The 21194-nt window shown below is 48.7% G+C and overlaps 1 protein-coding gene and 1 long non-coding RNA gene across 6 annotated transcripts in view; one reads left to right on the top strand and one right to left on the bottom strand.

Annotated features, from left to right (window-relative positions):
* LOC310657549 (RING finger protein 37-like) overlaps window positions 1-21194 on the bottom strand; it is a 28790-nt gene that overhangs the window by 1213 nt on the left and 6383 nt on the right. For 2 of the 5 annotated variants that reach the window (XM_083398358.1, XM_083398356.1), the window contains 3 exons: window positions 9842-9942; window positions 6435-7617; window positions 3047-3208 (listed from right to left, as the gene is read on the bottom strand). In XM_083398358.1, the coding sequence (XP_083254484.1) occupies window positions 3047-3208; window positions 6435-7617; window positions 9842-9895 (1399 nt within the window). In that variant the 5' untranslated portion in view covers window positions 9896-9942. Of the gene's footprint in view, window positions 1-3046; window positions 3209-6434; window positions 7618-9841; window positions 9943-12495; window positions 12598-16242; window positions 19021-21194 lie in introns of those variants that run through there. The other 3 variants (XM_083398357.1, XM_083398359.1, XM_083398355.1) reach the window with 3 other exon arrangements.
* LOC310657786 lies at window positions 642-3019 on the top strand. The gene is made up of 3 exons (XR_014501935.1): window positions 642-735; window positions 984-1564; window positions 1934-3019. It is a non-coding gene; the product is annotated as an uncharacterized lncRNA (long non-coding RNA).

The raw sequence follows: 21194 nt of genomic DNA, 5'->3' as shown, positions 1-21194 counted from the left end.
CCACCAAGTAGAAGCCTAAGCACCTTTTGCAAGGCCCAGCCTTTGGAACTCTGGTTGGGAAAGGGTGGGGAAGTCTGATGGAATATTATGTATTATTGTTACTGCATTTATATCCCCCCATTTCTTCTGGGGAGCTCAAGGATGGCATACATGGTCCATCCGTCCCCTTCTCACTTAATCCCCCACAACACCCCTGTGAGGTAGGTTAGTCTGAGAGGCAGTGACAGGCCCAAGGCGACCCAGCAAACTTCAGCACAGAGTGGGGATTAGAACCCTGGTCTCTCCCAGGTTCCTAGTCTGACACTCTAAATGCTACACCACCACAGTCTGTTTTTCTATTTTGCTATTGTCACCAGCCTCTGGGATGGGGGAAACTGAATATAGCCTGACTCTCCTGAGACATGCACTCAGAACATAGGATCTGCATACATCAAGAATGTCAACATGCATATTAGATAATAAAACAACTCAGAGGATTGATTGTTTCCCTGCCCTCCGAACTGAGGAGCACCTCCGAGGTCACCGTTTTCTGGTTACCTTCTTTTAAACATATAAACATTACTTAAGGTCCCGCCCGTTTGACTGCAAGTGCTCAGCAAATCTACACAAGTGAATAAGCCAAATCTGCTTCTTGTCTGTTAAGGCACACTAATCTTGCAGGGCACACATATCCTGGGTGGGTGAGGTCCAGGGCTTCCTCTAATGGCTCTCTGATGTGGCTTCTCTTGAAGAAGAGTTTGGATTTGATATCCCGCCTTTCACTCCCTTTAAGGAGTCTCAAAGCGGCTAACATTCTCCTTTCCCTTCCTCCCCCACAACAAACACTCTGTGAGGTGAGTGGGGCTGAGAGACTTCAAGGAAGTGTGACTGGCCCAAGGTCACCCAGCAGCTGCATGTGGAGGAGCGGAGACGCGAACCCGGTTCCCCAGATTACGTGACTACCGCTCTTAACCACTACACCACACTGGCTCTCTTGGCAGGAGAAACCCCACAACGCTGTGGAATTCACGGCCACAAGATGTGGCTACGGCCACAATCTTGAGACGTTTCTCCCTTCTCTCATAATACTAGAACTCAAGAACATCCCGTGCAGAGGAATGCTGGAAGGTTCAGGACAGGCAAAAGGAAGTTCTGTTAGGATATTTCCGTTCCACCTTAAGAAGGGGACAGGCTGTTGTGAGTCACAGCCTGCGTACTTCCTGCTCACAGGAAGTTTCTGTTTTGTATATAGCTTTTGTTTTCTCTCTGTTGCCTCGGCACTAAGGCAGGCAGTCATGTTTTTCCTTTGTTCTGGCCAATGCTGAATAAAGTTGTAAATATGCTCTCCTGGGTGCATCTTTCATTGTGGAAGCTCTGCGAAAAGGGCGTGCATGAGTCCTGGGATGTGGACAGCTATTTCCGAGGCTCGTGTCGCTAACTGACTGATACTGTTTCCACAGGAGACCGGGAGACGACGTGGGGGCACGATGGCCTTTGTCTCCCTGGCAGTATCCCAACAAGTTCCTCTTCCTGCAGCACGTGGTTAAACTCACACCCGCAAGAGTGATGGCTACCAACCTAAACTGTCACAGTCCAGTATATCTGAAGGAGCGTCTCCACCCCCACCGTTCTACCTGGACACTGAGGTCCAGCGCCAAGGGCCTTCTGGTGGTTCCCTCACTGCGAGAAGCCAAGTTACAGGGAACCAGGCGGAGGGCCTTCTCGGTGGTGGCACCCGCCCTGTGGAACGCCCTCCCACCAGATGTCAAAGAGAACAACAACTACCAGACTTTTAGAAGACATCTGAAGGCAGCCCTATTTAGGGAAGCTTTTAATGTTTGATGCATTACTGTATTTTGTTGAAAGCCGCCCAGAGTGGCTGGGGAAGCCCAGCCAGATGGGTGGGGTATAAATAAATTATTATTATTATTATTATTATTATTATTATTATTAGGCTTTAAACAATTAGACAAATTCATGAAGGGCTACCAATGGCTACTAGCCAGGATGGCTATAATCTACTTCCAAGGCTGGAGGCAGCCATCCTTCTGAATATCAGCTGCTGGAAACTATAGGAGGCGAGAGAGCTGTTCTTGTGCTTGAATCCTGTTTGCCGGTTTCCCACAAGCAACCATCTGGCCACCTTGAAGACCAGATGCTGGACTAGGGGTGCCACTGGCCTGATCCAGGAGGCTCTCCTTGTGTTCTTATGTGTGATGGCCTGGGACTCAGGGCTCAGACTTGGAACTGGAGGAGTCTCAGTCTGTACCGGATCCTCTGCCTCAGGCGGCATCTGAACAGAGCCTGGGGCCTGATTCTGAAGAGCCCCAATCTGCAGAGGTTCCCCTGCAACAAGCACCAGCTGGGCCGAGTCAGGGGCCTGAGCCTGCCCTGGTTCCAGATGCGGGGATGACCTCGTTGCCTTCAGCTGGGCCATCACTTACAGCTGCTCCACTACCGGTTGGGTCAGGGGAGGCTGAGGCGGCCTCTGGGTCTAGTAACCCACCAACGTCTCCTGAGCTGCAGAGACTCAGGTCTGAGAGAAGGAGAGACCTGAGTATTCGCAGGAGGAGTGCTCGCCTTCAGGTGAGACAGGGAGGTGAGTCGCTGGGGGATCAGGACCAGCCGTTATCCCGTCAGAGATAAAAGGCTGTCGTACCCTGCCCCAGGTTGCGGGAGCAACATTGCTGCTTGCTGGAACCTGCCTGTGACCCTGTGCCTGACCTTGCCTGGTTTCCTGCCTTGGCCCTGTTGGACTGACTCCTCGTGGAATCCTTGGATTCAGGACCGGACCTGGAAAGCGTTGTTTGGGTTAACCCCTGGGCCCAGCAGAGTATGAAGTGATCACTTTCAGGAAGCATTTGAAGTTAGACCTGGGGCTGCAGGTTGCCCACCTGTGCAATCTATGTCTTGCTAGGCTGCTGGGCAGCCAAGGGCTCTTCCTCACGCAGCAAGCATTAGGAGCGCTTTGCAAACTTTGCCTCCCACCACCCCCTTTCCGAAAGAGGAAGGCAAGAACCGCTGTTCCCCAGGCCAGCAACCCTGCAGTGTCCTGCTGCCTCTTTACCGTGTCCACTGCTCGCGTTCCACGGGCCAGGGCAGCCGCCGCCGGTGTGTGGTTGCTGCTGCCCTTTCGTCAAGCTAGCTGTGAACAGCGGCATGGAGCTGAGCGCCGAGTTCAAGGCGCTATCTAAACTGTCCGAAAGCCTCTGTTCGTGAGAAAGCAGATCTGCGGAGAGATTTGCAAAATCAAAATCATCATCATCATCATCTGGAAATAGTCACTCTGGGTTTACAAAGGGAGCAGGCAGCAAAACAATGGACAATTCAGTCTTTCATGCTGTGCTGCAATAAAAAATTAAAAAGGCAAGTTTAAAAAATAAAATGGAAGGATTCCAGCGCCCTTCTTCCTACCAGCGGCTAGGATCCAATGTTCTCTGTCTGCTAGCGCAGGGGGTCGATAAAAGGAGTTGCGCAGCAGAAGGGTCAAGGCAGAGACTCACACCTGAATTCCCTCCTTTCCACCCTTCCAAACACATGTTCAATTAATGTTTAAAATCCTAATTAAGCATGTGGTCGACCAATACCCAACACTCCTTTTTGACAGCCCTGGATCTCCCCAGGTCAATACAGGCTGCCTTGACCCACTTATGGAAAATCACACATCGACCTGACCTATGTCTGGAGGTTGTGCACAGCCTAGCGATAAGGGGGGAAATGGGATGGACTCCTTATGAAGCAAAGAGCAATCACTTGCAAACAAGAAGCAGTGGAGGAAAGAAGGAAAAGTAAATAGATTTGGCAGAAAGTAACTGACTTGCCACTGCTCGAATGTGGCAACAAACTATGGCTGTGGCGTACCACGAAGCTAACAAGCCGCCGTGAGTTTTCGGTTGACGGACTTCCTCCTCTTCCTTGAGGCCAGAAGCTGAATAAAAAACAATAACCGCAGCTTGCTGTATCATCCAAACCCAACCTTGACTTGACCTTAACTACGGCTAGCTTGAAACAAGCCAACTTCAAACAGAAGTTCAAGATGCTGGCTTGTTTGACCACAATTTACTGGACAATGTAGCAATTTTTCATTAAGGAAAAGTCAAAGCTTCTGAACACCCCCTTGCAAATGAGTTGGAGGGTGGCAAGGGACACAAACCCAAGTCTTGTTGATTTGAAACAGGAAGAAAAAGCCTGAAGACCATGAAGCTGTAATGAGCTTTGTGGCAAAATCACAGTTACTGCATGTTTTAGAAAACAAATTCTGAAAATGAAGCTAATCCTTTTTCTTTTTTTTAAAAAGGAGGATACACATTTTGTAACCTCATCTCTGAAACAAATGCATTTTCCCCAGGGGTTATTCAAGCGTGCACAGTATTGGCACCCTTTTGTTGTTGTTATTAAATAGTGCAGCAATTACTGCAACAACCTGATGTACCAGCACCTATTTTTCTAGAAAAAAACACACTGTCTGATACTGTATTATTTTGGAAAGATGAGGGCACTTCAGGACTGTTGTTCTTTCCAAGTGGCATCCAATCACACGCCAGCAAATTCAGGACGTGCAATTGTACCTAATTAGTGCTCTTGGGCAACAAACCACCCCAAAATTGGACTTTTTTGCAGTAAGGAAATTGAACTCCAAAATGTGAGATGACATTTACAGTGGTGCCTCGCAAGACGAAAAGAATCCGTTCCGCGAGTCTCTTCGTCTTGCGGTTTTTTTCGTCTTGCGAAGCAAGCCCATTAGCGGATTAGCGCTATTAGCGGTTTAGCGGCTATTAGCGGCTATTAAAGGCTTAAGGGATTAGCGGATTAGCTGCTAAAAGGCTATTAGCGGCTTAGATCAGCTGTTAAGCGGCTTAGATCAGCTGTTAAGCGGCTTAGCGATCAGCTGTTAAGCGGCTTAGGGGCTTGGGAAAAAGGGGGGGAGGGGAAAAAAACCCCAGGAATCGCAAGACATTTTCGTCTTGCGAAGCAAGCCCATAGCAAATTCGTTTTGCGAAGCACCTCCAAAACGGAAAACCCTTTCGTCTAGCGGGTTTTCCGTCTTGCGAGGCATTCGTCTTGCGGGGCACCACTGTATTTTGATGCAAGGTCATCTCCCCACCAGGCAAACAAATCGGGATGAATGCTCAACGAAGACAATTGTCTGGGAATGCTGTGGGATGGTAAGCAGAAAGGCAGGAGGAAATCCACAAGCTGACAGACGGCTAAAGCTGGGCAATAGAAAACCTGGGGTGGAATATGGCATTTTTACCTCCTGACCACTATAGGGACAAAAATACTGAAATATTCGGTGGACACTGCCCAGTTTTGTTTCTTATATTTGAAACGATGGGATCTAAAGACTCTTTTAGAGAGGTTCTCAGATACTTTTAAGATCAGAATTCCCTATTGCCCAATGGAGACGTGCAGAATGAACAGGCCTGGAAATATCAAACAAAACAGAAAAGGAGGCAAAGAGTAATGGAGGTCATAAAATTAACCAGCAAAAGAATGCAGCAGAGCCAAGAGGAAGGATGCGTCCAAAACAGAAGACACCTCCCTGTGAAAATGGCCTGGACATGATGCCACTCTAACCATCTTACAGCTGCGGCGACAAAGGCGTAGCTTATTCCTGCTGCAGCGGTGCTTAATTTTCCAATGCTGAAAATGCTCCCATTTTGTGAATTCATTGGTAATAATCTATGGGTGCCAATTGCAGATGCAACATTAGGAAAGCTGGACAGCTTCAAGGTTTTTAACTGTTATCTGCTAAATTAGATCGCTCTCCAGGGCAGTCTTTGCCAACCTGGTGCCCTCTAGATGTTTATTTCTGTGCTGCCTTATCGTAATGGTGTATAACGTTAACAACTTAAAACACCATCCCAAACGAGGCAAATAACCATTAAAGTGGCTGGTTAATCAATTTAAACAGCTGCATGGGCCCATTGCCAGAAAAATGTCCTCAAGAGATGTTTGAAACTCAAAAGGCATGGATGTTGGCTGAACCTCACGGCAATATGAGACCAGCTGAACTGCATGCCTGACTCCCTAGTTGAAGCCAGCCAGGCCTGTGCAACACTGGGGACAACAATGACCCTCTGAATGTTCTTGGTGCTGGCAGGGGCAAATGGGACTTAAAAGATCTGGAAAGCAGCAGGTTGACAAAGGCTGCTCTAAGGAGCCAGAAAATTTCCTGATGCAAACTGAAAATTTATCCATGCAAATTGCCCCACGCAAACTATCCAATAATATAGTTTGCATAGGAAATTCATTTCCCACCACTCCCACACCTCTGCTCCCCATCCACTCGCCATTCAAAGAGTCACATTATAGACCCGTACAGTCAAATAAAGCTTTTTTAAAGAAATAAAAAATAAATAAAAGGAAAAAAGAGGATTTGAAAGAAGCAGCGCCAGCAATCCAGGTTGTTCGCAAACAGGCTCCTTCTGCGTATTAAGAGGACAGAGGAGTACCTGTCGAGCAGTCCATCTGGGAGGAGTTGGCATCGCAATCGGTTTTCATTTTTTTAGCACGGGACTCAGAGGTAGACGTGGCAACAAGGTTTGCCGCGGGGAAACGGAAGGGCTCCGTGCTGCTGCTGCGTTGGCCGCCCGGCTTCTGCTCTACGAGGTCCATTTTCCTTTTGAGGGAAGACATGGCTATGGAGGAAGCTACCACCGTCCCCGTGGCCTGAGCCCTCCCCAGGAGGCGAGTGCTGGGAATGCTGTGCTGGAGCAGGAAGTGGTCTATCCTCGCCTTGAGAGAGGGGTGGGGCAGGGGCTGCGAGTGCTGGCTGAAGGCCACTCCCGTGAAGGGGTCACTGGGCACTCTCCCCCAGGACGCCTCGCTCCGGTTGCACTTCTCCAGCGTGCTCTGATCGATCACTTTGCCCGAGGGCAGCAGCATGGGGAGAGTCATTACCTCCAGGGTGATCGGGTCCAGGAACTCCTCGGGAATGTCCGGGATGGCGTCCATCAGCTTCTGCTCCTGGCTGTCCGGGTTGCCATAGGGCGCCTGGTCGCTCTCCATTGGCGACGGGAGGCTGGCAGCCTGCCCTCCGACGCCTTGCACGGCCCGCAGCACGTCGTCCACCACCTCGTGGGGGCAGGATTTGGCCGGCTGGCCCCAAACCTCCACTTTCTTGATGCAAGGGAGACCACCACCAGCCACATGGGTGATGCCGATCTTCAAGTGTGAGACGCAGCTCAGGGAGCTGGGGCCTTTGTTCCACAGGTCCAGAGACGCCGAGCCAGGGAAGGAGAAGAGTGTGTCCATCTGCTGATGGAATGGAAGCCTCGGCCGGAAGCCTCGGTGGCTGAAGGTCACTTTGCTTTGATTCTTCAGCACCGCTTTGCCCACCAGCGTGAAAGCTTCCTTGTCCAACGGGGGCTGAGCATCCAGACCTGAGAAGGGAGAGTCCAAACTGCTCCAAGAGGCTTTGCTGGGTGAGGTAGATGTGAAAATATCCAGCCCGGTGATGTTCTGATAGCCGCCGGAGGAGACGTCTATATTAATCCGGAAGATTTCTACGTTGAAGGGGAAAGAGAGAGTCACGTGGACTGGGGGCTTGATGAAGTATTCGCAGCGGAAGCCTCGGTTTCGTTTGGCAAGGTCTTCTGAGACCAGGTTTTCTACTTCGTATCCGTCAGCGGAGATCTACGAGTAGAGAAGAAGAGTTTGGATTTGATATCCCGCTTTATCACTACCCGAAGGAATCTCAAAACGGTCAACATTCTCCTTTCCTTTCCTCCCCCACAAGAAACACTCTGTGAGGTGAGTGGGGCTGAGAGACTTCAGAGAAGTGTGACTAGCCCAAGATCACCCAGCAGCTGCATGTGGAGGAGCGGAGACGTGAACCCGGTTCCCCAGATTACGAGTCTACCACTCTTAACCACTACACCACACTGGCTCTCAAAGAAAAGGACTGACAATCTTTCCCGCAGTCTTTGCATGCCATGCCGGCGTAACAACACAGAAAGAGACTGGAATCCTGTAGCAGCAACAAAAAAGGACTCGCCCTCAATGAAAGCTCCCATGGATTTCAACAGGAGAGTTAAAGCACATGCTTAAAATTCTCCGATTGAAATAACTGGGAGTGGAACATATAACTTTCTTTATCACATGCCCCTAATCTCTCCACCTTTTTATTGTGGCTGATTGGCTCGAGTTACACAGACGCACTTTGCACCCCACCGAAAGAAGAAAAAGTTAAAGCGGGGGGCATCTGTTTCAAAAGAACCTCTCATCACCCCGCTACCTTATTCTAAATAAGAATAAGAATAAGAGCAATGGATCCAAACTACAAGAAAGAAGATTCCACCTAAACATTAGGAAGAACTTCCTGACAGTAAGAGCTGTTCGACAGTGGGATTTGCTGCCAAGGAGTGTGGTGGAGTCTCCTTCTTTGGAGGTCTTTAAGCAGAGGCTTGACAACCATATGTCAGGAGTGCTCTGATGGTGTTTCCTGCTTGGCAGGGGGTTGGACTCGATGGCCCTTGTGGTCTCTTCCAACTCTATGATTCTATGATTCTAAGTCTGCAAGTCCCCCTCCTCAAAAAGTGGGATGCCCAGCTTAAATATCCCAAGCAGATACACTCGTACAACCTTCTCTTGAAAAACTGGAGGAGGAAAAGCGTGCAAGGAGCTCTCTTGGATCAAATCAAAGGTCTCTCTGCTCCACCATCCTTCATCCTTCTCCTCACAGTGGCGGATGTCTCCAGGTAGCCCTCAACCTCTGGTGGTGTTCAGGGGAAGACTCTCTCTAAGCCTGAAGGTCCCACCACAAGGGAGCTCTGGTTCTTCCTCCAGTACTAAAACATCTGCCTACAAGAGAGTGCAGCTGACCAAGCTGTAAAGTAGCAAGGCCACTGACCTGTCTTGCTAGTACTCTAGTTTCTGATCTCCCATTATGATGTCACTTTCCTGGCCAGTGACTTGCAACAGGAGGCGGTCCAACCAAATTCACGCTTTTTTTTTAGCTCCACCAGAAACAAGTACAGTATCTGAGCCAGCTATAAAGGTAAAGGTAAAGGTACCCCTGCCCGTACGGGCCAGTCTTGACAGACTCTAGGGTTGTGTGCCCATCTCACTCAAGAGGCCGAGGGCCAGCGCTGTCCAGAGACACTTCCGGGTCACGTGGCCAGCGTGACATTGCTGCTCTGGCGAGCCAGAGCTGCACACGGAAACGCCGTTTACCTTCCCGCTAGTAAGCGGTCCCTATTTATCTACTTGCACCCGGGAGTGCTTTTGAACTGCTAGGTTGGCAGGCGCTGGGACCAAACAACGGGAGCGCACCCCGCCGCGGGGATTTGAACCGCTGACCTTTCGATCGGCAAGCCCTAGGCGCTGAGGCTTTTACCCACAGCGCCACCCGCGTCCCTTGAGCCAGCTATAGTTGGGTCTATTTCTCCTTCAGGCTTTTGCTGAGCTACTGATTTTTATTAGGGGTGGGGGAACAGCTGTCTGATCATGATTGTAGGGCCAAGGTGGACCTACCAGTCCAAGCCGAAAGTGGCAAGCTGGAAGAATCTAGTTTTTGTTTGCAGGGTGATGCTGGGGCGGTGACAGGATTACAGAACCCAACCACCTGCTGCTTGATTAGGCGGGTTACACTGCACAGAATGATCTGCTGCAGACGTTGACAACCCCGGGTGTCATTAAGTCACATTTTCTCAGAAAGGATATGCATGAGCAGCAGGGGCAGCAGAAGGAAGCCTCCATGCATAAGCAGTGTCAATTTAGTTCTGCAACCAGCCGCTGAGTCAAAGCACTCCTTGATCTCTAGAATGTTAACTCCTTTGACCCTGAGATGCTGCACCAAGTCTCCACCCTCTGCTTTCTTAACCTGGAGCAAGGAGGGTTGTTGGGGGGCGGGGAATACCTTGTTGCAGTGAATTCTGGGCTTGAATTGCGGGAGGCAAACATTTATCACCATCTTTGTGGCTCAAGGTGGAAACCAGCTCCCCAATCTTCAACTTGGCTCTAAAATAAAGCACACAAAAGTTTTTTAAACAAACAAACAAACAAACAAACAAATGTGGTGAACAAGTGATGTGACAGAACTTGCCGCTTTGATGGTAACATTTGTTTTGGTGTTTTGAAGATTGCATTACAGCACAGTAATGTTGTGTTTTAACAAAGCGATGCCCAGGCCTAAATAGGGCTTTCCAGGCCTTGGAAGACTGACTCACCAAGCCAAGGTTGCATTCACCAAAACGGAATGTCTAGCTGCCATTTTGGACGGCTCTAAAGTCCTATTTTTCAAATGATGGACTGGCTGTGATTGATTAAACATCTGGCTAGTTCAGAAGACAACCCTGAGCCAGGTGAAGAACTCTGAGAACTTAAAGGGAAGAAAAGTCATTTGATCCAGGGACAGTCCACACACACATATATAGTCTCATTCCGACCTCTTTTTCTTAATGGCTGCCTGCTCCTGCTCAGGCTGCACGGAAAAAGCATTTTGGTCCCAGAAATTCATTCCAATTGTGCAGACAAAATATAACAGATAGAATTCTACAGGACGTGGTATTAGTGTGTGAAAACAGTCCAGATCCAGTGATCCCCAGGCATCCACCTCTGGATGACGGAGTTGTCAGGCGCCATCCTGGCACCTAGGCATCTTCATTTGGTCTCAAGTGGTCAAAAGCAAGGTGCAAAATGTGCCTGGTGCCCTGCTAATTTTGAACACTGCACACCCCTTACTACCCTGGAGCGTTTGGGCAGGTTGGCATGTGTGCTTGGACTCTGCTAATGCCTCTTGCTTGTCTGGATGAAAAACAGAGGTGTGCGTTTGTGTGTGTATATAAAAACCAGCCAACTGTACCATAATATTTACGTTCATTGCTCCAGCCACAACTGTATGTGCCCCCACCCCCAGAAAGGGAATAAGGGCCTTGGAATAAGTTTCCCCCACCCTGGAAGTAGTGCATGAAAAACTGATGTAGCTAGGACCCGCCGTACTACAGTATGGTTACTAGATTTTTTTCAATGAATCCGGGGACACTTTTTTTTTTTTTGAAGCCGAGTAGCAACAGGGAGTCAGGAGTGGGGATGATGAGGCAAAAGACCCTGGGCCCAAGCACACATGCATACTGTATAAAGGTGCAAAGGCCTTCTTTTGCACCCTGTGAAACATAAATGCGCAGAGGTTTTTTTTTAAAAAAACTGGGCAACGGCACAGCGCCTGCCCGTGACTCCCGTGCCTTCCCCAATCTCCTTCCCCCTTCCCCCTTCGTTTTGGCAGATCGGGGAGGCTTGGGAGCCATTGCCCAGAAGGCGCCATCCTGGTAGTGCAGTTGGCTCTGGCTGGCTTCAGGAGCTGCTCGCTGCCGTGCCGCAGGAAAAATGGCGGGTGCCACGGCAGCAAGCAGCTCTTCAAGCCAGCCAGAGCCAACTGCGCTAACAGGCTGGCTCCAGGCTGCGGAGGCTGCCACTGCCACGTTTCCCAGGGACAGATTTGCAAATCTGGGGGCATTCCGGGGACTGAATTTCTCCAGCGGCAGATTTGCAAATCCAGGGACTGTCCCCGGGAACCAGGGACATCTGGTGACCTATACTACGGCTCTGCTTCTATCATATCAGCTCAAGCAGGATGGATGAAAAGATGATCCTTGGATGTGACAGCAGAACCTGCAGTCACAGCCAGGGTTGATGACCACCACCCCTCTCCTCAGGAAACAGAAGAGCCAGTGTGGCGTAATGGTTGGAGTGTTGGACTAAGACATGGGAGACCAAGGTTCAAATCCCCAGTCAGCCCCCAAGATCACTGGGTGACCTTGGGCTAGTCACAGCCAAAATTCTACAGGATGCATTGCAGGTGTGTGGAAACGTCTCAGACACCACTCCTGGTGCCCAGGCATCTTCCCTTGGTTGCAAGTGGCCGATAGCCAGATGCAAAATGTGCCTGGCTATTTTTGAACACTGCTTTCAGCTTAGTATCCCTTCTGAGTTTCGTGAACACCCTCCCTGGTTTAGCTCAGCAATAACTCCCAATATACATTTAAATGAAAAGGTCTTTGAGACGGATCTCTGATCCATGATTACGTTGACACTGAGAAGGCTCGGTTAGTTCCCTCCTCAAGCATGAAGCCTGCCTACTGGCAACATCTTCCGATTCCCTTCAACAAGCAGAATCTTATCTGTTTGGGAAGGTGGAATCCAGGACAGCAAAGGCTGAGTGCTGACAGAAAGGTAGCAGGTCTAGCACAGTAGATCTCAAAGGGTGAGGCAGGAGATGGCAAGTGCAGTGGGAAGATTCAAGGACAATCAAAGAAACATTTAGTTTGGTTCACTGGCTGCCGTGCAGAAGTTTTAGATTGGGTATTGGAACTGAAGAACGAATTAAGAGCTTTTGGAACCAGTAGCACCAACTGAATGCCAAGGACTGGTGTGCAAGGCTGGCATACTTGGTCAATATCTTTACCCAGCTGAATGAGCTCAATGCCAGTATGCAAGCCCACAATGACAATATCCTCGCAGCTACAGACAAAACAAGCTGCATTAAAAAAAAAAAAAAAAGCTTCAGCAACATACCCTGAAAATGTTCCCGCAGGTAAAAAGACAATGAATTACATGGCCTCGTACAGGAACAGCTTGCAACACTGGTAGAAAAGATTGACCATTACTTCCCATCATCTGCAGAAAATTTAAGACTGGGTTAGAGACACCTTTGCAAATTGCAGCTGTTCAGGACTGACATTGAATGAGGAGGAAATGGCCTGCATTTTAAGTGTTTGTACCTTGAAAATGAAACACAGGAGTATACTACTGGACTCTTTTCGGATATACAGCCAGAAACCATGTCCACACCTCTCTTCAAGAGCATGGGCCATTGTTCTGCAGTTCTCCATGACATATTGTTGTGAACAGGGATATGACAAGTAAAGAAAGATCGGAAAAGAGAAAGGCTTCTTTGTGCTGATGAGATAAGAGTTTGTCTCAAATTAGACCTAATATGAATGAGATTACCTGGCTCCCAGTACGTTTCCGAGCACAATTCAAAGTGTTGGTACTGACCTTTAAAGCCCTAAACGGCCTCGGTCCTAAAGGAGCGTCTCCACCCCCATCGTTCTGCCCGGACACTGAGGTCCAGTGCCGAGGGCCTTCTGGCGGTTCCCTCACTGCAAGAGGCCAAGTTACAGGGAACCAGGCAGAGGGCCTTCTCCGTAGTGGCACCCGCCCTGTGGAATGCCCTCCCACAGATGTCAAAGAGAAAAACAACTACCTGACATTCAGAAGACATCTGAAGGCAGGCCTGTTCAGGGAAGTTTTTAATATGTGACATTTTAGTGTATTTTTCATCTTTGTTGGAAGCCGCCCAGAGTGGCTGGGGAAACCCAGCCAGATGGGTGGGTACAAATAATAAATTATTATTATTATTATTATTATTATTATTATTATTATTATTATTATTATTATAAAAGCAATCTCACACCCCTCATTGAGTTTGTATACCTGCTTAATGTACATACCTGTATGTAAGAGGCTCATTTATAATTATATTTTGGAAATCATTCACATTCTTATTTAGCTGGACTGTTTTATACTTTCTGGATGTCCCAAGATCATATTATAAAGTAGTTGTGTTCTATGTTATGAATCAGGCACTAGTAGTTGTTTCTTTTTTTTTTTGTCTTCCAATGTATTTATCATAATTTAAAAATGGTGTGGCGCAAGGAAATTTTTATTGTAAAGGTATGTCCCAGAGATAAATGTTTTGAGGACCACTGGTCTAGCAGGATGCAAGGGGTGCTACGCTCAGCTTCATGTTGTCATGGAAGGCCAAAACTAGATTTTATTCTACTTATGCTGTCATAAGATCCCACCCCTCACTTAGCCAATGGGAGCATCTCCCGTGGCCTCAAAGTGGTGGAATTTTCACGGGGATCTCATATGGGAAGGAAAAGGTGAGAGTGACCTTGCCCCCCTGGGCACTGCACTCCCGGTGAACAATGCTCCTTCACTTACTAAAAAGAAATAAAACCTGTGTGTATTGAAGAGCTGACCAAAAACCCATCTAGTCCAGCATCCTGTTCTCACAGCGGCCAGCCAGATGCCTGTAGGAAGCCAGCAGACAGGCTCCTAGCCACACAGTTAAGAATGATGTCTACTTTGACTCCGAGTGCTGCAGTAAGGAGTGTCTCCTGAAGGTTTTCCAAGGAAGGTATCCCAGAAATCTAACAACTTGAGGTCATGCAGCAGGTGTTGCTTGTACCGTCCTATTGCGGGAGCGATGATGGCAGAGGAAAGGTCCCTAAGATGGGGGTGCAGAAGCAGGTATAGAGATGGAAAGGAATTCTTTCCACTAGCCCACAGATGAGATGCTTTGAGGGGAAGAGGGTGGTGCAACAACCTTTCCTCTCCATTATGAGACTCCCCAAAAGGACCCTTGCTGTCCCAAATTCATCTTATCTCTGCTGATGCCCATTTTCTCCTCTGAGTGAATATTCCTTGTGTGGTGTTCTACCAAATCCTTGCTTGTCACCCAGCTCTACATCCTACCCCTCTCCCTCAAAACCCAGTTTATCTTAGGAGCTTAGCCACAAAAGTCAAGCGAAACGCAAGAAACATTTAGCTTTCAGCCAGCCTACGTTGTAACAGACCACATCTGCCTTGCAAACTAGCCGACAGAATATTCTTTTTTTAAGCAAGCCTGTGTGAGCAAACATACCTGCATTGCCATTTGTGGCACATCAAAAGCTGTTTAAGGGTCAGGGGCTTCCATTTTACAAAAGCTTCCTTGCTTGAATGAGATTCATACTTGCCAGAGTGGAGTAGCTATTGACAACACTGCCCTGGGCTGTCCAGGAAGCTACAAGACATCATGTCAGGGAACTGCCATCAGTGCCGGAAAAATCCAGAGGGATTCCGGAGAGCGTCCCGGGAGTGGGAGAGGCAGCCCATCTTCTGGGGAAGAGAATCAGCGTAGCACCAGTGGAGAAGGGGGGCAGATGGGGGAAGCGGCAAGGCGGTCCCATGCCTCCTTGCTGGGGACCAGCGGGGAGAGTAGAGGTCCTCCGCTGCCTACGCCCCCCTTGCACAGAAGGCTTTCACGCAGAGAGAGTAGGAGGAGACTAGGCGTCAAAGAGCTTCTTTGCTGGAAGAAGTTTAAGAAACGCCCACTGACGGATTCTGCCAGCGATTGAGACAGCCACGGGTGAGTGGCTGTCCGGACAGGAAAGGTTCACTCAGGCAACCCAGCCAGGTGTTTGCACGAGCAACCCCAGGAACCATTACACATCACTACCACATTTCTGCATTTGAGAATTATGCCCCTTTGCCAGGAAAGCATTCAACTTACGGAGCCAGATGAAAATATGTATGAAACTTGGAAACAGCTATAGGTCACAGCCCAATTTTACCTTAAAAGTAGAATGCTGCTGCCTGTGCCCCTGCCAAAAAATTTAATAATCTGAGACTTTCTAAACCCTACAAGCCTTGACAGAGGGAAGCATGCAATGCTATAGGGATGCTGACCAAAAAAATCGTGAAAAACCGCTTTCAAAAACGATATGCTACCTGCAAAGCAAAGGCAAGGCAATAAATCCTTTGCCACAGAGAAACTGCATATGAATAGCAGGGGCTCTTAACATTATTTGCTTATATTTCTGCAATTGGGAATCTTAAGTGGGCAATTCCTTATTAATTAAGGAATTGATTAAGGATAATTGCTTATTAATCACTGTTTTGTGTGCTCAAGATCAATAAATGTGAATTAACCCATTCAAAGTGTGTTCCAGTCATTCATTTGGAACAGCAGAAAAACCCACCCATGACCTCCACCCAGGAATTCTAAACAAGAAGGTGATTAAAGTGTAATAAAGGATGGTGGAAACCTATTATGTGAACACTCCATATTACCCACAATGCCTTTCCTAGAATCACAGAATTGTAGAGCTGGAAGGGACCCCAAGTGCCATCTAGTCACAGCTAAAGAATCTCTGGCAGATGGCCACCCAAGCTCGGTTCAAAAATTTCCAACAAAGGAGAGCCTCTTCTAGAAGAGATTGTAAAAAACAAAATACACAGTTTAAAACGCCAAGCACTTTACAGCATCACTCTCGCTCACATTTCTCCTAGCCCAGCCGGTTATGTAGGCAAAGGTAATTCTCATTTTGCCGATGGAGAATAAGACTCATTTAGAGTGATAAGTGAACTAGACATTACCACTGGACTGCATTGGTACCATTAACCCTTGAAGAGCTTTCCCTGCTCCCTGTTCACTTTCAAATAAGCTAGCTGTCACTCCAGGGAGGAAAAAGAGCACATTTAAAATTCTACTAGAATAAACATTTTATTTACAGGATAATCACTGCGAGACATTCGCAAGCTAGGGACCATTTCAGGGGTATGTTGCCATTCCTAAGAATACGGAAGCACAGACCCTGCAAAGAGATGCTGGCAACCAAGCAGCTTCGAAAAGGTACAGTATACAGCAATGCTAAACTACCCAGCTACATTGCCCGAGACCAAGAGCATCAGTGTGAGAGGAAACTTTTCAGAATTTTGGTTCTGGAAACCTGCAGACGGGTCACTGACTACCTATGTCATCTAAAGCGCCAAACACTTTGTGGTGCAAATAGCTCAGCTTTTCCGACCGGCTACGCCTGAGCAAAGGCAGCCACTCCCAGAAGGGCAGTTCTACAACTACGTATCCCATTTGGCGGAGTTGCCTCCTTTTCAAACTGTGGAACCCCAGAAGGCGTTTGGTGCTGTAGCAGTAGTGGTTCTTGCTAGACACCTGGACGGCTAGTTTCACATCCTGGCCTTGCGACTCATTCAGCCGAGGGGCTGGATCTTCGCACGAAGAGGCCTTGGGTTTGGTTAAAGCATTCAAGATGGCGCCCGTCAGTGGAACTCCGTTCGAAAACGTAAAATGATCCCAAGTGGGCGGGGGCGGATCCTGTGGCAATGCTGCTGTTCTGTTTGGGGTGGACGTTTCTATCTTGCGTTCAGTATTATTCACAGGGGATTGGCTACTAGGCCTACTGTTTAAAAGCTGGCTCAGCAAGTCATCTGTAAGGGAAACTCCACTTTCATTCAGCTCCAATTTTACAACGGCCTGAGAGTTAAACGGCAACGGCTTTCGGTCAGAGTCGAAACGAATCTCCAAATCAACAGATCTGGTATGAGGCAAGAGCATGTGACTTTTGACATACTGGGGCCCGCCCAACATCTCCCCCAGTAGAGACAGAGCTTCAGTCGATTCCGGCTTCGTTAAAATATCCTTCTTGGCAACGTTCCACAGCATCTCTGCTACCTCTTGCCGAAGCCGCGGCTCAAGGCGATGGCCTGTGTAACTGGGGCATTCAATCTCCACCGTGCCATCCAGAGTGAACAAGTCCTTGCTAAGGTCAAATTCACTCTTGCTGATTAATTCTGCAAACTCAGGACCCAAAGCATAGTCTATCAAGTCGTTTGGGAACCGCTCTGCAAATGCCAGAGCTAACAAAAAGGTGAGGAAATGCTCCGGGAATTTCTGGACTTCATGCATCTTTGCGCGCATCTCTTCCTCGAGGCTGGCATAAAGCTCCCCTGCATTGGGGGGCTCGTAGTTCAAGCATCCAAATGACCACAAGAATTTGGCAATATCTTTGCTCCGGCAATAAGAAACTCTGGAAGGCAAAGAGGCAGCAACAGCGTTCATAATCCTTTCATTCAGATAATGCAAAGCTGAACAGGCAAGGGTGATGTGCATGACACCTTGAATGCCTATAGTTGGTATCATGGGAGGAACAACATTCCCAAGCTGATTCATGAAGTCAAGATGAATAACATGAGTGTAACGGTACATCTTGAGGACATTCACCAAAGCAAAAGAGCTCATGTCTGACATACGGGCAGAGGCTTTATCTCCAATTTTCCGCATGGTATGTTCTGAAAGACCGTTGTGTGACTTGAAGAACCCTAAGCAAATGGCACCCACTTCCTCTAGATTGAGAGAGTCCAGATGTTTTAACACCAAGAAGTCTAACTTCTTCATTAACTCTTCAGGGGCTTTACGGCCTTCGCCTATGATGTAGACCAGCTGGACCAGGTGGGGCAAAGAGAGTTCTTTCCAACGCACGTTGACACAGCTCAACATGCTCTCCAAGTACTGGGGGACGCTGCGGCCTAAGCACCGCCACAGGTCAGCCACCATCAGCTGCTGGTCTAGCGTCATGTCCCAGACCCGGCGGCAGCACTCCGCTTCGTACACATTCAACATAGAGTGGGAGGGTGGGATGGCCAGGCAGACAAATGCTTCTAAAACCATCATGAGCTCGGAAATATCGAAGAGCTGGATCTTCTCAATTCCATAGCGGCACAGCACAAAAAACCTTGGATTGGACTTCATGCTTACTTGTTGTTCCACTGGCAAGCAGCTCAGCTTGAAGAAATACTCTGCGATTGCTCTTGGTTTCAGGCTACTTTTCAACACAGCAATTTTTTGCAATATCCGGTCACGTTCTTCCACGGAAATGGGCTGAGGGAACTCGTCTCGGTTGTAGCACAGAGATCTGTATTCGGGCCTTTGCTTCTGGAACAGCCTGATATCTTCCTTAGGGTCATAAGCCTCCACGTCAGCTGCTTCCCCGTTGTCTTTCACGGGGTCCAGTTTAGTTGGCTGCTCCAAAGAAGGTCGGATGGGCCGAGTGTGATTGCCTTCCAAATCCAGCAGTGTGTTCTGCGTGCTTGAAAGCTTCCGTGAGCAGGTAACGTTGCAGGCATTCTGTAACGGTTTGGCACTAATCCTGGGACAGTCCAGCAGACCCTCCTCCAAACTTCTCGAGGCTTCCTCACGAGATATGGCTTTGGTTCCTGGGTAGGCGGATGGATTAAAAGATACCCGGTATTCTGCAGGCTTCCACAGTCTGAGCATGGTGGCGGGTTTAGAGCCCTCTCCCGCCTCTTTGCTGGGCTGGCCGCCTTCTTCTGCCTTTTGGAAGAATACTGTCTTGCCCCCAGCCTTGCTTGTAGTAGAAAACGCAGCTGCCCTGCAAGGCTGCCCTGCAAATCTTCGGCATATTATCCTCGTAGCCATGGTCACAATTACCAGGTCAGAAATGGTCCCAGGTACTGAAAAAAGGGCAGATGAAGAATGAGTGGCTTGCATCCGTCATGATGGCTTCTCTTTTTCTTTTTTAAAAAGACTTAACCGTTTAACACCATAGTAAAACATGCCCTGAAAGGCAGCATTTACCCAGCACTTCAAACAATCTCAGCACATGGATATCCACCAGAAAGTTGACTATACTCAATAGCCAATAATCCTGCTCCATCCTCTCACGCAACCAAGGTATTCTGCAAAAGTGAAGGGCAGGTCCCTTATCTTAAGAGATTAGGTGCTCCGTTACTGCAGGAATCTCTTTCAGGACTAGAATACGCTATGAATTGTATCCATACATTAGTGCATGTCTATGCAGATAATAAAGGGACGCGGGTGGCGCTGTGGGTAAAAGCCTCAGCGCCTAGGGCTTGCCGATCGCAAGGTCGGCGGTTCGAATCCCCGCGGCGGGGTGCGCTCCCGTTGTTCGGTCCCAGCGCCTGCCAACCTAGCAGTTCGAAAGCACTCTCGGGTGCAAGTAGATAAATAGGGACCGCTTACTAGCGGGAAGGTAAACGGCATTTCCGTGTGCGGCTCTGGCTCGCCAGAGCAGCGATGTCACGCTGGCCACGTGACCCGGAAGTGTCTCCGGACAGCGCTGGCCCCCGGCCTCTTGAGTGAGATGGGCGCACAACCCTAGAGTCTGTCAAGACTGGCCCGTACGGGCAGGGGTACCTTTACCTTTTTATGCAGATAATATCCTACGTTAACTTCGAATATTTAAGGTTTGTGCAAATCGTTAGTATGAAAGAAGCAGCAACCCCCCTTAGCAGTATGCGGCCTACAGTGGTTCTCAAACATTTTACAGAAGAAATTCACAAATAGCATTTAAACAAAGATTTAGGACACACCAGTTGGGGTCAATTCCTGACCATAAAGTAACAGCTCTTTGTGCTGCCTTTGCAAGCTTGAATGACTAGTGTGATCAAACCTCCCACATCCACTATCAGTGGCCGAAGCGGTTGCTGGCTGAAGTGGAAAGGGATCCAATCCAAAGTCTTAAAAAAATGCAAGAAGCAGGGCTGTGATGTTCAGACTTCTGACTGACTAATCAAATGCCCTGGTTAATTGTTTTCAAGCAGAAGTCCTTAGAAAAAGCACTATCAAAAGCATTCTCACTCCCTTGCAGGACTATTGTTTTTATTCTTTTTTCACATCATTGATGAACCAACTGAGATTTCTTTAGCTGGTGACAACTATAGTTGAAAGCTCTTTATAACGGCCAAATAGCACCCCAACCCTCAAGTCCAATGAGGACATATGAAATGTTTCAGGTCTTTGGAAGACAATGGTACTGGAGACATGCTGGCCCCAGAAAATGGGAAATAAATGATAGCGTATTTTTCGTCCCATAGGACGCACCTAGTTTTTTTGGGGGGGAATAAAGGGGGGGAATTTCCTTTATTTCCCCCCCAAAACCAGGTTGGGGAATCCAAACCAGGTCGAGGAACAGCGGGACAGCAGCGCTGTGCCTCCCCGCTGTCCCCCGAGCTTGTGGGGCTGCCCGATGTCTGCCCGAAGCGCGGGGCGCTCTGCTTCAGCACTCCCCGCGCTCCGTGTAGCAGACTGCTATCCACAGCTTAGGGAGCCCTGCGGAAACTCCCGCAGGGCTCCCCAGGCTGCGGATAGCTTCCCGAAGCACGGGGTGCTCTGCTTCAGGGCGCCCCGCGCTCCGGGAAGCAGGCTGCTATCCGCAGGCTAGGGAGCCCTGCAGGACCTCCCACAGGGCTCCCCAGGCTGCGGGTAGCTTCCCGCAGCCTGGAGAGCGAGAGGGGTTGGTGCGCACCAACCCCTCTCGCTCTCCAAGCTTCAGCGAAAGCCTGCATTCGCCCCATAGGACGCACACAGATTTCCCCTTCATTTTTGGAGGGGGAAAAGTGCGTCCTATAGGGCGAAAAATACGGTAGTTTAAACTGCCTTTTTTTTAACAGGATCACTCAGGTATCTACAAGCTGTGAACTTTGAAGCCTTATCAGGCTGTTCTTTAGGCACAGATGCTCAACACAAGATGTAAAAAAGGAAGTTATTGAACGCTCTACCACGGCTGAGGGCTACCTGAATGCCCCACGCACAATGGGCCTTCTGATTCAGTAACAGTCCATACGGCTTAGGCAAGAGAAGATGGCTTTGGATTTATGCCTGAAGA

The sequence above is a fragment of the Podarcis tiliguerta genome (assembly GCF_965153285.1).
Source record: "Podarcis tiliguerta genome assembly, chromosome: 9".
In the NCBI taxonomy this organism is placed as follows: Eukaryota; Metazoa; Chordata; class Lepidosauria; order Squamata; family Lacertidae; genus Podarcis; species Podarcis tiliguerta.
The sequence above is the reverse complement of the archived record's forward strand: the minus strand, read 5'-3'. Positions and strand labels throughout refer to the sequence as shown.